Below are 13,666 nucleotides of genomic sequence, written 5' to 3' on the forward strand. Positions count from 1 at the left end.
CCCCCCCTCTCCCTTTTTGCCAGTCTGCAGGCAAATGGGAAAAACTGCATCTCTAGGCTGTTTTCTCCCTCTTTATTTAAACCCAATTCGTGTATCGGTGATTGCGGGACCTCCGTAGAAGCCAAAATAAAAAGATATAAAATCCTTCTGGAAGGAGCCAGCCAGCCAGAAAGGGGAATGGGGGTAGGGTGGGGTGGGGTGGGGGGCTTGACCTCTCTAGCCTGCCCCTTGGCCCCTTCCCGGCCATTTCTCCCACCTTCTTTCCTCTCCACTCCCCCCTCCCCAGTTTGAAAGCTCAAAAAAAAACCCAACACCCTTGCGGTCCTGCCTGCCCATTTCAGCCTTTGCTCTTAGTTAGGGGGCTGTGGTGGAGGTCAAGACCTTTCTTGCTGTGCTGGCCAAGTGTGTGTTTGTGTGTGTGTGTTGGGAGGAGTGTCCATTGTCTAATACACACACACACACAAAAAGGCCGAAGCAGTAGGCATGTAGGCATGTCGGTTGGGCCATTTATGGGGCAAGGAAGAAGGGTGGGCAAGCAAAGGCAACGGGGGTGCTCTCCCCCTCCTTTGGGGGAGGGGGGCGTGGCCTGCTGGCCGTGCGTGTGTGTGTGTGTGTGTGTGTGTGTGTGTCCTCATGGCCCCCCTCTCCTCTTTTGTCTACCCAGAGAGCACGGCTCGATACAGCAATAAAGAGTTGAAAGGCATGCTGGTCTGGTCACCCAACCACTGTGTTTCGGACGCCAAATGTGAGTGGAACCCCCTCCACGGTGAAGAGCAGGAAGGCAGCACCAGATCGATGGCCTTTGCCTTCCAGGACCCCCTCCCCAGCCCCCCCCTCGTGCTCCCCCTGCCCCCATCCCCCCAGCTGATTCCTCCAAGCTATTTTGATTTTTGCATGCATTGAGTGGTGTTTTTCCCTCCCCTCTCTCTCTTTTCCCTCCTACTTTGAGCCCACCCCACCTCCAGAAGCAACCTTAGCCCTAGGTTTTCTAATGGGGGGGGGAAGCATATATTCCACCCTCAGCTGGTGGCAGGGCCTTTGATTGGCAGCTCTTCCCTCCCCTCCCTGTAGAAGCCATTACTATGCGTTGATGTGCTCCTAGGTTTTTAATCTGGCTGGTCTAGGAAGCTGGGAGTGGGGGCGGCAGCACGGGGGGGGGGGGAATCCAGCCTTTGCTGAAGCTGGTGTGTGTGTGTGTCCTCAGTGTTGGGGTTCGGCGCTCCCACGGGGTGCTTTTGAGGGGCACCCGCTAAAAGCACGATGGCTTTTATGATGGGCTGCAGCTGCATCGTTGTGAGATTTGCGGGTGGAAATGAAGGATGTGTGTGTGCGTGTGTCAAAAAAAACAGGTAGTCCTTGACTTACAGCCGCTCGTCTAGTGACGGTTGGAAGTTACAACAGCCCTGGAAAAATGACCGTTTTTGCAGCGTCCCTCATCCAAATTCAGACGCTGGGCAACTGACTCGTGTTTATGACGGTTGCAATGTCCCGGGGTGTGTGTGTGTGTGTGTGTGTGTGACGTGATTCCCTTTTGCAACCTTCTGACAATAGCAATAAGACTTGTTGGGTGGGGGGTTGGACTAGATGACCTACAAGGTCCCTTCCAACTCTAATTCTAATGCACCTACTTCTACATGGCTTCAAACGGCTTTGCTGCTCTCTCTAAGCCGGGCCTCTTCAAACTTGGCCCCTTTTATGACTTGTGGACTTCAACTCCCAGAATTCCTCAGCCAGGCTGAGGAATTCTGGGAGTTGAAGTCCACAAGTCATAAAAGGGGCCAAGTTTGAAGAGGCCTGCTCTAATCAGCTTGCCCACTGCCAGAAAATCTGGGTCGCTTTACAAGGGCACGGGAAAAAAAAAGGTGACTTTTTTCCCCCAGTGCTGTTGTAACTTCGAACGGTCACTAAATGAACGGTTGTAAAGCGAGGACTACCTGTGTAACCCTATTCATTCTGGCGATTGCCCCGCCCCCTTTTCCCGAGTCTGACATTTCTCTCTATCTCCCCCTAGTGGACAAATACATCGCCATGGCCAAGGAGAAGCACGGCTACAACATTGAACAGGTAAAGGGATAAAATAGCATTAAAAGCCCCGCCAAACCTCCCATCTCGATCTGGTCACTCGTCTTTTTCCAGGGTCAGCTTCCCAACAGGCACTAGAAACTTATTTTTAAAGGGACTCTCACCTTTCCAGGTTTGGAAGAAACAGGCTTCTCCGTCCACAGTCTCAATCTCTTTTTCTTCCCCTCTCCCCCCACAAAAACAGGCTTTGGGGATGCTCTTGTGGCACAAACACGATGTGGAGAAGTCGCTGGCCGATTTAGCCAATTTCACGCCGTTCCCCGATGAATGGACGGTGGAAGACAAAGTCCTGTTCGAACAAGCCTTCAGCTTCCATGGGAAAAGCTTTGCTCGGATCCAGCAGATGGTACATAAAAGCTCCCTTCTCCCTGGCCCCCCGTAGTTAGAGTGCTGCTGTGGGGGGGGGGGACTGGATTTAAACCAGGTTACTCTGCTCTTTTTTTTATCTGCCCGCACTATAGCCAATGAAGTTGATTGACATCTTCCTAAAGTCTTAAAAAAAAAGAAAAAGGAAAAAAAAATTAGTGGCCAAAATGAATGAATGAATGAATGAATGAATGAATGAATGAATGAATGAATGAATGAGAGGTTTAAATTATAACTTGCCAGCCAAAAGCAGGTTAGCAGCAGCTGGCTATGTAGACAGTCAGGAATTGCACTTGCTGGCTGAAAACCAACCAGCCAGCCCGTTCTTTTGCTGGTAAGCAAGCAAGAAAATATATTTTTGTCCTATTGAGAAGCAATGTCACTATGCAAGCCCGGGTCAATTGTGGTGTCGCAATCCTGGGTCATACATTGTTGTATGCAACCCAGAAAGAAAGGAAGGAAGGAAGGAAGGAAGGAAGGAAGGAAGAAGAAAGAGAAAGAAACAGAGAGAGAGAGGAAGGAAGGAAGGAATTACGGAGGGAGGGAAATGAAAGAAGGAAGAGAGAGAGGGAAGGAGGGAGGAAAAAGGAAGAAGGAAGGAGAAAAAAGGAAAAGGAAAAGAAAGAAAAAGAAAGAAGGGAGGGAGGGAGGGAAAAGGAAGGAGAAAAAAGAAAGAAGGAAGGAAGGAATTACGGAGGGAGGGAAATGGAAGGAAGGAAGAAAGAGAGGGAGGGAGGAAAGGAAAAAAGGAGAAAAAAGGAAAACAAAGAGAAAAAGAAAAAAGAAAAAGAAAAGAAAGAATAAGAAAGAAGGCAGAGAGGGAAAAGGAAGATGGAAGGAAGGAGAAAAAAGAAGGGAAAGAAAGAAAAAGAAAGAAAAGAGAGAAAGAAAGAAAGAAAGAAAGAAAAAGAAAGAAAGAGAAAGAAAGAGTCTTGAAGGGCAGGGCTTCTGGTATACCTTATTAGCCTCCATTTCTAAGCCAGAGAGGTATTAGGTTTTCCAATTTCTAGCAAAAAACCCCACCTCCATGCTTTTGAATCAAGCTGGATTTGCACATGGAAGGGAATATTCGTAGCTGTGGGGTCCCTTGGTGCTCTCTGAACCTAGATTGTTTTTTCTTGGTCGACATTTCATGACCCAACGGTAACAACAAGAGATCTAAAAGAGAGTTAGTTGACTCTCATGATCTTTTAGCACCGAAAAATATTACCTGGTTGAGTAATGAAATGCCTGCCGGAGGTCAACCCAGCTCGGAGAGGAGACCAAGAAGGACCCCACAAGTTATATCCAGCTCCCCTTGAGTGAGTTTGACCTCTGTGTAAAGTGTGCTGGGTCTTTCGCAGGCCCAGTTTTAATTGTGTCGTGTTGTGCAACGAGGCTGGCACAAAGTGTTGATCCGGTCAGCCTTATACGGAGGGTTGATCATCATACGAAAGCTTAGTAGATGCTGAATTTCTTGACCCACCATCGTTTCTCTCTCTTTTCTCTCCCTCCCTCCCTCCAACTCAATGTAGCTTCCTGACAAGTTAATCCCCAGCTTGGTGAAATATTACTACTCGTGGAAAAAGACGAGAAGTCGGACAAGTGTGATGGACCGGCAAGCCCGCAAGTTGCTCAGCAAGAAGGAGAAGGATGACAGGTGATCCAGTAAAGGGATCCAGTCCATCAGGAGGCAAACAAAGGCGTTGACTTTGGGGTGATGGAGAGAACTTTGCAGCAGGTTCTGCTACCTCCCAAAAGGCCTCCTGAACATGTTTGAGGCCAAATGCGGCTCTTTTGTGTTTGTGTGTGTGTGTGTGTATGTACACACACACAGATGTAGAAATAGAGGCAAACCACACAGATGGTTTTTGTGGGAAGTTGTTTCTGGGAACTGGGGAAGAAACTAGGATAAACCATTGAGTAGATCAGAAGTCTTCAAACTTGGCAACTTTGATGACTTGTGGACTTCAACTCCCAGAATTCCTCGACCTGGCTGAGGAATTCTGGGAGTTGAAGTCCACAAGTCATCAAAGGGCCAGGTTTGAAGACCTCTGGAGTATGATGGAAACATCTAAAATCACTTGTAGGATAGGCAGGTCTGAGGTGGCTGGAGAAGACCTCACTCAAAGTTGCCGTATTTTATACCCACAGCAGCGATGAACTGGAAGAGGCCCGCCAGGCCAGCGAAGGGGAATTTGATGCCATGGATCCCAAGAAGGAGGTAAGGAATAACAAGAGTCGGAAGGGACCTTGAAGGTCATCCAGCCCAACCCCCTGCTCAAGCCAGCAAGAAGACCTATTTCATTTCAGACAAAATGGTTGTCCAATCTCTTCTTGATAAACCTCCAGAAATACGGTACCTTGCAGCAGGAATGCCTTGGGGGGGGGGGTTTCCTAGATTTCATCCCTCGCCCCCCTCTCTCTCTCCCCCCAGCCTAGTTATCCGAAGCCCCCCAGCAGCAAAGCTGGGCCAATGAAAAAGGAGGTCCAGCTGCCCCAATATCGGCACCACCCTCTCCGTGCTCGCCGGCGCCCCCCGAAGGGCATGTACCTGAGCCAGGAAGGCATCACGGGCCTCTCCGCCAGTCCTGACATGGCCGTGCTCACGTTGCGCCATCTGGACTCCCAGTTGGTTTCGCTAAAACGCCAGGTAAAAAAAGTCCAAAATCTTTCTTATTTTTTTGCATTTGAACCTAGTCCTGATTTTAAAGGTATTTTCTGCAGCTGAGGAGGGCTAAAATCACAGCGGCAAAGCATAAAAGCCGCATTGAATCGTTGACTTGCTTCCGTTTGTTTAAGAAGTGGGGTTTGGAATGGAATGAGAGTCGGAAGGGACCTTGGAGGTCTTCTAGTCCAACCCCCTGCTCAGGCAGGAGACCCTGTACTACTATTCCAGACAAATGGATGTCCAATCTGTTTGAAAACTTCCAGTGATGGAGCACCCACGACTTCTGGTGGCAGGTTGTTCTACTGGTTAATTGTTCTCGCTGTCAGGAAATTCATTCAAAAAGTGAAATTGGGAGAGTGAGCAAAAATTGCCCAGTCCAGCTGGATGAAGTGGTGGCCTCTTCAGGAGAAGCACCCCTTCCAGGTTTCTGGCATCTCACCTTCCCTTAGGTTGCCTCTTGAGCGTAGCCAACCACACCTGGAGGTACTGATGGAAATCACTTTTTTAACGTGCAAATTATCGAAAAACTGGAATTTAAGTTGCTCCTCCATTATCTACAGCTGGTTGACGGGAGATTCTGTTATTCTGTTGTTAAGATTCTGTTATTCTGATTCCAGCATCTTGGTCTACACTTCTGTGATGAGGTTTCATCCAGTTTCTCTCCTCGATTAGTTTCCATCCCTTGCTTCTTGTCCTGCCTTCAGGACAGTGGGGAAAGTTGCAAGTCTCACTTAATGACAATAGGGATTTGCTTAAGGGCTGTGGCCAAAAAAGGCCGCCAAATCGGATCGCGGAGGGCTTAATGACCAATTTTCCAAGGTTTGTTGCTGTAAGTTGAGGACTTCTCTTTAATTTTCAGGTCGGTAGTTTGGTTACCAGTTCCTCTTTTGTCTCCTCCTCCTCTTCCTCCATCTTTTTAAGCTTGTGGGGTGCTGCTGCTGCTGACCCTTTTTGCCTTCCCCCCCAAACTTGGAAACCCCATACTGAGACTCCCCATCCCTTCCATGCTAGGTGCAGAGCATCAAACAGATCAACAGCAGCATGAAGCAGGCGCTAGGCGAAGGGATACACAAACTGCGCCCCCCTGAGGTGAGTGCTCACACTTGGACCCCAGGAAGGACGGCCCCGACTCATTCAGGGCAAGGATGAGAGGTCCACCTTTGTGCCCCCCCCCAAATAGGAGTAGGGGGACAGGCGAAAGGTTAGTTTAATTTATTTAAGGCAGCCATTTTGGTCTGGCCTGGTTACGGCCCCAGGCTAGAAACTAGGAGACGGTGAGTTCTAGGCCCGCCTTAGGCGTGAAAGATGATTGGGTGACTTTGGGCCAATCACCAGGAGACAGCGAGTTCTAGTGCCGCCTTAGGCCTGAAAGCTGTCTGGGTGACTTTGGGCCAATCACCAGGAGACGGTGAGTTTTAGTCCCGCCTTAGGCCTGAAAATTGGCTGGGTGTCTTTGGCCCAATCACCAGGAGACAGTGAGTTTTACTCCCGCCTTAAGCATGAAAGCTGTCTGAGTGACTTTGGCCAATCACCAGGAGACAATGAGTTCTAGTCCCGCCTTAAGCCTGAAAGCTGTCTGGGTAATTTTGGGCCAATCACCAGGAGACGGTGAGTTCTAGTCCCGCCTTAGGCCTGAAAGTTGGCTGGGTGTCTTTGGCCCAATCACCAGGAGACAGTGAGTTTTAGTCCCGCCTTAAGCATGAAAGCTGGCTGAGCGACTTTGGCCCAATCACCAGGAGACGGTGAGCTTTAGTCCCGCCTTAGGCCTGAAAACTGTCTGGGTGACTTTGGGCCAATCACCAGGAGACAGTGAGTTTTAGTCCCGCCTTAAGCATGAAAGCTATCTGAGTGACTTTGGCCAATCACCAGGAGACAATGAGTTCTAGTCCCGCCTTAAACGTGAAAGTCAGCTTTGGGCCAATCTCTCTCTCTCTCTGTCAACCCAGCCCACTTTGCAAGGTTGTTGTGGAGAAACGTAGGAGGAGGGAGTATTAGACCTGTTCACTATCTTCAGTTACTTATAAAACTAATAAAAGTTGCTTAAAGAAAAAAAAAGACATTCAGAGCCTACAGAAATTCCGTTCGTTCGTTTGCTACCGTTTGTGCAACTGAATTCGTGGCAATTGTTGGAGAGCGGAGATGGGAGACCCACTGAAGGATTTTGGGGAGGGGGACAGTCCTGGTTTTGGGGTTCCAAAGTGCTCTGGGGGAGGGGAGCAGAGAGGGTCCAAAAGGGGGACTCCCTTAAGATTCAACTCCAACCTGTAATTTTGTAGACTAACATCAAGTTTAATTCCCGCTGGACCACGGACGAGCAGCTGCTGGCGGTGCAGGGTGAGTTTTCCGACTGGCCGCGGGGGCGGGGGGGCTCCATGCCACCCTGCGGAACAGATGGGGGACCCCCTCCCCAGTAGGAGAAATAAGCACTGCGTATTTGCTCCCTGGGGGCACCAGGGCGCCTTTGTCCTGGGTTTGGATGGCGGACGCTGCCCCTTTGAACACCAGAGGCGGGAAGCCACGCTCTGCTGGCCGGGGCAGGCGCCCCCCGTGGTGCCAGGCAGGGCGCCCCGTTCCTGATTGTGGCTTTTCTCCCCCCCGCGCTCCCGAGGCAGCCATCCGGAAATACGGCAAGGACTTCCAAGCCATCGCCGAGGTGATCAGTAACAAGACGGTGGCCCAGGTGAAGACGTTCTTCGTCAGCTACCGTCGACGCTTCAACCTGGAGGAGGTGCTGCAGGAGTGGGAGGCCGAACAGGAGGGCCTGGCTCCAGCCCCCCCGCAAGGCAGCTCGCCCCCCCAGGAGCAGAAGAGCGGCAGCGAGGAAGAGGACGAGGTGAAGGGGAAGGCTTTGAGGTGCCGGGCACGATGGGGGTGCACGGCGCGGTGCTGATTTGGTCCCTTTGTTCCTTGCAGGTCCAGATCACCGCTGTATCGCGATCGGCGCAGCCGCCCCCGCTGCCTGCCCAGCCGCCACAGCCTCCCCCCGCGCTTCCCCCGCTGCCCGCCTCCCCCCGGCCTCCCCCCGTCGCGCTCTCCCAGCCTCCCCCCTTGCTGAGGCCCACCCTGCCCACAGCACCCATGCTGCACCGCCAGCCGCCCCCCCTGCAGCAAGGGCGCTTCCTCCAGCCCAGACTTTCCGTCAACGTTGACGGCGGGGGCGAGTAGGCTGGCCACCCCAGGGCCGTCCGGGACGGCGCCCCCCGGGTCGTGGGGGGTAGCGACGAGCCACCCTGCCCTCTGGGTGGGGGAGACGGGAGGAACCCCAGGGAAACTTCCCCCTGGGGGAGACGGGGCCGACCACCCCCAAGTCGAGTCTTGCCATGCTCGGGCAGTTGGCGACCCGAGAGGCAGCGGGGAGGGAAAGAGGTGGGGTGCGCAGGAAGAAGAGGGGGGGTGCCTTTCCACGCCTGCCCTCCCCTCCATCTCTAGCGTTTGGAAAGCTGACAGCCCTTAATGGGGGGGGGATGCTGGAATTGGGGCGGGGGGCTTTGTGGGTTGATGAGAAACTAGTAGAAGATGTAGCTTGGAATAGGACTGGAGTACGTTTTCACTGCTTGGGTGAAAAGTAGGGGGCGAGGATGATGAATTGAGGGGGGAGGGAGAAAGGCAGAGGGGGGGGGTCCAAGTTTGGGGAGGGGGAAGAGGCTGACTGCTCCAGGACCCAGAAGTCCCTACTCCGAGGAACCGAGGACTCGGAATTTCTACAATCTACAAAGACGAGGAAGAAGAGGATCGAAGCCGGGTCTGCTCTGTACTTACTCATCGTTCTCCTCCTCAAAGCAGTGCGTGGGACATCCGAGGCCAGCTGTGGGTCACCTTAAGGGGAAGAACAGGACCATTTACATCCCCCCCCCAATTTTCTGAGGACCTGCCCCCCCCCTTTTCCCGGCAGCTCAGCGTTGGCGTCTTTTTAGAGTTCATGCAGCATTTTCAATAAAAGATATTTTGGTACAAGCTTCGGGGTGGTGCTTGAATGGAAGAGGGACCAAGGGACGCTCCAGACCTCCCCCCCCACCTTGGACAATCCACAGCTTGGGGACATTTTCCAAGGAAGAGCCCCCACCCCCCCCACCCCAGTCCGCTCCCCATCATTTTGGAAAAACAGTCTTGGAGCACGTGCTTTTTTTTTTTATTTCTTTGGCTTTAATAAGAAACCAGCCAGAGTCTCCCAGAGATGCCACAGGGCTTTTGGAACCGGGGGGGGCCGGAGCACAAAGGAGTGTGCCCCCCCCACAGGAAAGGCTGCTGGTCCAGAGTCATGGGGGGGGGCGTGGGGAGGGGGGGGTGCCCAGCTTCCGTCCCTTGTGTCTGGAATGGGAGCAAATGTGGAGCCAAAAACAGGAATCCGACGCGAAGTAGGTGCTTTCTGGAAAGTTTTAATCTAGAACCTGTAAAACTACATCAAACGGCAGCATCCTTAGAGAGAGAGAGAAAGAGGGGAGGGAGGGGAGAGGGGAGCTGACCCCCCCTCCCCAAAAGGACATGATTTTCTTTCTTTTTTTTAAAAAAGGCAATGTTGTGATGAGAAATTAAACCAACAAAAAAAAAAAAATTATAACCACTCACAAAAACCGAGGTATCAGTACAGTTATATACAAACCAGGCGTGTACGTGTGTGTGTGTGTGTGTGTCAGAGAAGGGGAAGGGACTGCACAGCCCCCTCCCCAGGACCAAAAATACATTCTCAAGAGGGGGAGGGGGGCAATGTGACAACAAAAGATACCCAGAGAGCCAGGCCTAAGAGAAGGCAAGGGATTGCAACCAGGCCCAAGTCTTGTCTCTCTCTCTTTTTTTTTTTTGCTCTTGTGCTTTGGAAAGGGAAATAAAGATTTTTTTTGGGGGGGGGGGAAACAGGAGCCATGGGTCCCCCTCCCCACGCACACACTTTTTCCCCAGCAGAAATCGACCCGAGCTCTCCAGAAAAGCCAGGGGCAGCGTACCTGTGACCGGGGGGGGGGGGGGGGATAAAAACGGCGGGCCCAAAACTCTTCAAAACCATCCTGAACCCCTGGCTGTGCCCCCCTCCCCAAGCAGGCCTGTTCCACAGCCAGCCTCTGCCCCCCCCCAATGTTTGGGCCCACGGAAATACGTGCTGGGAAGGGGGAAGAAGAGAAGGCGAAACCCCAGAGCGAGCGGGGTTGTGCAGCATTCAAGACCGGAAACGAACTCCTTTGTGGACCCGGGGAGGGGTCCCATTATACGTTGTGTGTGTGTGTAAACAGGGTCTCTTAACGCCATGTCTGTATAAAGGGTGTGTGTGTGGAAACCAAGGAGTGATGGTTCGGGTTGCTGGGCGACCTCGGCAGCCCCCAATTCTCCCTCCGCTCGACCCCACCAGCAGCCCCCCAATTAGCAAGGAAGAACGTTGCACGGGGAAAGCCAAAAAAAAAAACTTGGGAGAATTGGGGGTCTTTGGGGAGTGTGTGTGTGTGTGCGCGTGTGTTTGTGTGTGGGGGGGTCATCTGCAGGGACCAAGCAGAGGGGGCGCCTCAGAGGCGTCCCTTGGCGGGAGGCACGTGGCTTCTAAGCGCTGGCTGGCGGGCACACGGAACCCGCGCTGTGTCAATGCCCAGCCAGACTCTCGGCTCTCCCGTTTCCCCGGCGGAAGGGGCTAGCTGCTGCCCCCCCCCACTCCATCCCAACAGCCTCCTGCCAGATGTGGTCTCCTCCGCTGACCCGGGCTCCTTACTCCGGCCTTGTGGGAAAGGATACCCCGCTCCTGCTCCCGAGGGGAGAGTCCCCTGTTGCAGTTTGGTAAAATGGCAAACCCTGTCTCATTTACAAGAAGGGGGGGGGGGGAAGAGAGAGAAAGGGAAGGGGGAGGAAGAAAAAAAAAAAAAGGAAGAAAAAGTACCACGGTCGCCACGGAGACCAAAAGGGATGCTTCCTCATCCGACAGCCCTTGGTACCCCCCCTCCCGTTACTGTTGCCACGGAGACCAGCTAGGTGGCTGCCAACCACAATCCCAGGCACCCTGTCTCCATGGAGATCCATCAGCGGGGGTGGGGGGGTGGGGGGAGATGGAGAGGCGGCGGGGATACCCCTGCCCCCCCACCCACCCCGCCCGCATGGGCCCGGCACTGGCACCCGGGCCCCTCTCCAAGTGAAGTTGCGGCTCTCTTCCTCCTGAACACCCCCCCTCCTCCGTTGCGTGTGCAGGCCAGGCGCCCCCCCCTCTCCCGGGGGTGGCCGTTAAAGCTTGAGTTCGTTGGCGATTTTGGAGGCAATGTTCTTGAAGGCCATGGAAGTGCCCGATATCCGCTTGAAGCGGACGCCGTTGAGCGAGAGGCGGGGCAGTTTGCAAACTTCCATCTCCCACTGCACGAAGGCCTCGTGGCCGGGCGCCCCGTGCATGCACAGGAGCATGTACTTCTCCTGCAATTCGCACTGGCAACTGTTCGCATCCAGCACCTTCCGGATCTCCTTCATCATCTCGTTGGGCTCCATGGAGCTGGTGGTCTTCATGCTCCAGGTGAAGCGCAGCGAGCGCGGCTTGGCCTCCCGGTTCTCGTCCCGGTCTTTCTCCCCGCTGCCGCTGCCACCCATCATGTGAGGCCTGCCGGGGAGGGAGGGGAGGAGAAAGGGAAAAGGTGAGGAGGGAGAAGGAGGCCCCCCCCACCCCTCTGGCTGGCACCACCATGCTGCTCAGCCTGATCCGTGATCCAGAAGAGCTGGAGGATGGGGGAGGATGGAAAGAGAAAGAAATGGAGAAGGAGGAGGAGGAGGAGGAGGAGGAGCTGTGGGGTTCTTGGTTCTGTCTGAGACTGGTTGTTTTCTTGCAGACATTTCGTGAACCAACTAGGTATCATCATCAGTGCTAGAAGGGAGTGGGGTTTGTGAGGAGGAGGAGGAGGAGGAGGCGGCGGAACTGTGGGGTTCTTGGTTCTGTCTGAGACTGGTTGTTTTCTTGCAGACATTTCGTGAACCAACTAGGTATCATCATCAGTGCTAGAAGGGAGTGGGGTTTGTGAGGAGGAGGAGGAGGAGGAGGAGGAACTGTGGGGTTCTTGGTTCTGTCTGAGCCTGGTTGTTTTCTTGCAGACATTTCGTGAACCTACTAGGTAACATCATCAATGCTGTAAGGGAGGGGTGTTTGTGAAGAGGAGGAGGAGGAGGAGGACTGTGGTGTTCTCTGAGCTTGGTTGTTTTCTTGCCGACATCTCATTACCCAACTAGGTAACATCATCAGTGCTAGAAGGGAGAGGGGTTTACGAAGAGGAGGAGGAAGAGAAAGAGAAAGAAAGAGATCAGGGAAACGAAGGGGATGGAGGTAGTTGCCAAGGAGCAGCCTGGCCCTGCTGGAGAAACAGACCGAGGGGACCACGGGTGGGAAGCCCCTCCCCGCCCTGGCTGAGTCTCACCTGAGCGTCTCCACACGGTCTTTGCTTTCGGGCTCATGCAGGTTCCTCAAAAAACAGAGCAGGAGACAAGCCATCAGCACCCTCCAGTTAGCCTTCCTGCTCCTGGTTTTTGTTTTCTTTCCCCCCAAGCCACGGGGAGGGGGGCATTCGAAGGTGGAAGAGAGGGGCTAAGGTGTGGCGGGGCCCCAGGCAGAGCGGGCAACCCCTCTCGGTTCTTGCTCGGCATGCTGGGATCAGCCAAAGCAGGCCTTTGGGGGGCGGGGAAGCTACACAATCAGCCTTGGGTTCTTCGTTTGTCTGGGCACAAGCACCGTTTCTCTAATCGCTCCCCAAGAACAGAAGCCACGGACAAGCAAGGCAGAAAGGAGGAAGAGGAGGAGATGGAGCTACATGGAGAAGGGGAACAGGCTGAGCCACGGAAGGAGGGGACTCCTGGCTGAGGAATTCTGGGACTTGAAGTCCAGAAGTCATCAAAGGGCCAAGTTTGAAGACCCCTGCCCTACCTATTACTTTCACGAGGCACTCTCCTGTGCAAAAGGTAAAGCGAGACAACGCAAGAGTGCTTTGGCAGTTGCTCGTAGCTTGAGACTCTACCTGCCAGGACAATGAATGACTTAAGTCCTGTCACAGCCAGCCAATTTCTCCCAGCAGAGATGCAGGTTGAGGAGGGGAGGAGGGCTATCTTGTAAATCCACCCACCCTTTTTTTGTTTGGATGCACTCGCACATACACACTCTCTGTTCTGCCCCAACTGAATGTCTCTGCGTCAATTTTATAGGTCAACCCTGTTGCTGTACCAGGTTGCAATAAGGTTGAATAAAGCAGGCAATTTCGGTTTTTTTCTGTCAGTAAGCAGATATTGCTCCAGCAAAGGCTGGGTGTTTGAAGAAAAACAACTCCCTTTTTTGCCGTTATTTTCCCTTGAAACAGGAGTTCAGGCGAGTGGATGAAGCTGCCCTGATTCCATTTATCAGACACGACTCTGTAGCGCTCACGGCTGAAAAACTGACAGCGTAATTTCCTCCGTTATTTGAGAGAGGGAACTTATGGAAATGACAGCGGGAGACCTAGTTTATGTACGGCGCGCACTATACAGGCAGTCCTCGACTTACAACGGTTCATTTAGCGACCGCTCAAAGTTACAATGGCACTGAAAAAAGTGACTTAGGACAGTTTTTCACACTTACGACCGTTGCAGCATCCCCCA

At 53.1% G+C, this 13,666-nt stretch overlaps 2 protein-coding genes across 6 annotated transcripts in view; one reads left to right on the plus strand and one right to left on the minus strand.

Moving 5' to 3' along the window:
• Nucleotides 1-678: 678 nt before the first annotated feature.
• RCOR2 (REST corepressor 2) lies at nucleotides 679-11,260 on the plus strand (the record flags this gene model as incomplete). The annotated part of the gene is made up of 11 exons (XM_015826257.2): nucleotides 679-745; nucleotides 2,012-2,064; nucleotides 2,267-2,428; nucleotides 3,963-4,087; nucleotides 4,582-4,651; nucleotides 4,865-5,080; nucleotides 6,110-6,187; nucleotides 7,375-7,432; nucleotides 7,711-7,931; nucleotides 8,012-8,235; nucleotides 11,224-11,260. Coding segments are annotated over exons 1-11 (1,287 nt in total), but the record flags the coding sequence as incomplete, so codon positions are not given.
• Nucleotides 11,261-11,290: 30 nt separating this feature from the next.
• MARK2 (microtubule affinity regulating kinase 2) overlaps nucleotides 11,291-13,666 on the minus strand; it is a 24,983-nt gene continuing 22,607 nt past the window's right edge. For 3 of the 5 annotated variants that reach the window (XM_015826263.1, XM_015826261.1, XM_015826260.1), the window contains 2 exons: nucleotides 12,460-12,504; nucleotides 11,291-11,654 (listed from right to left, as the gene is read on the minus strand). In XM_015826263.1, the coding sequence (XP_015681749.1) occupies nucleotides 11,291-11,654; nucleotides 12,460-12,504 (409 nt within the window). The remainder of the gene's footprint in view (nucleotides 11,655-12,459; nucleotides 12,505-13,666) is intronic. The other 2 variants (XM_015826265.1, XM_015826264.1) reach the window with 1 other exon arrangement.

The sequence above is a fragment of the Protobothrops mucrosquamatus genome, unplaced genomic scaffold (genome assembly GCF_001527695.2).
Source record: "Protobothrops mucrosquamatus isolate PMUCROS unplaced genomic scaffold, P.Mucros_1.0 scaffold3025, whole genome shotgun sequence".
Lineage (NCBI taxonomy): Eukaryota > Metazoa > Chordata > Lepidosauria > Squamata > Viperidae > Protobothrops > Protobothrops mucrosquamatus.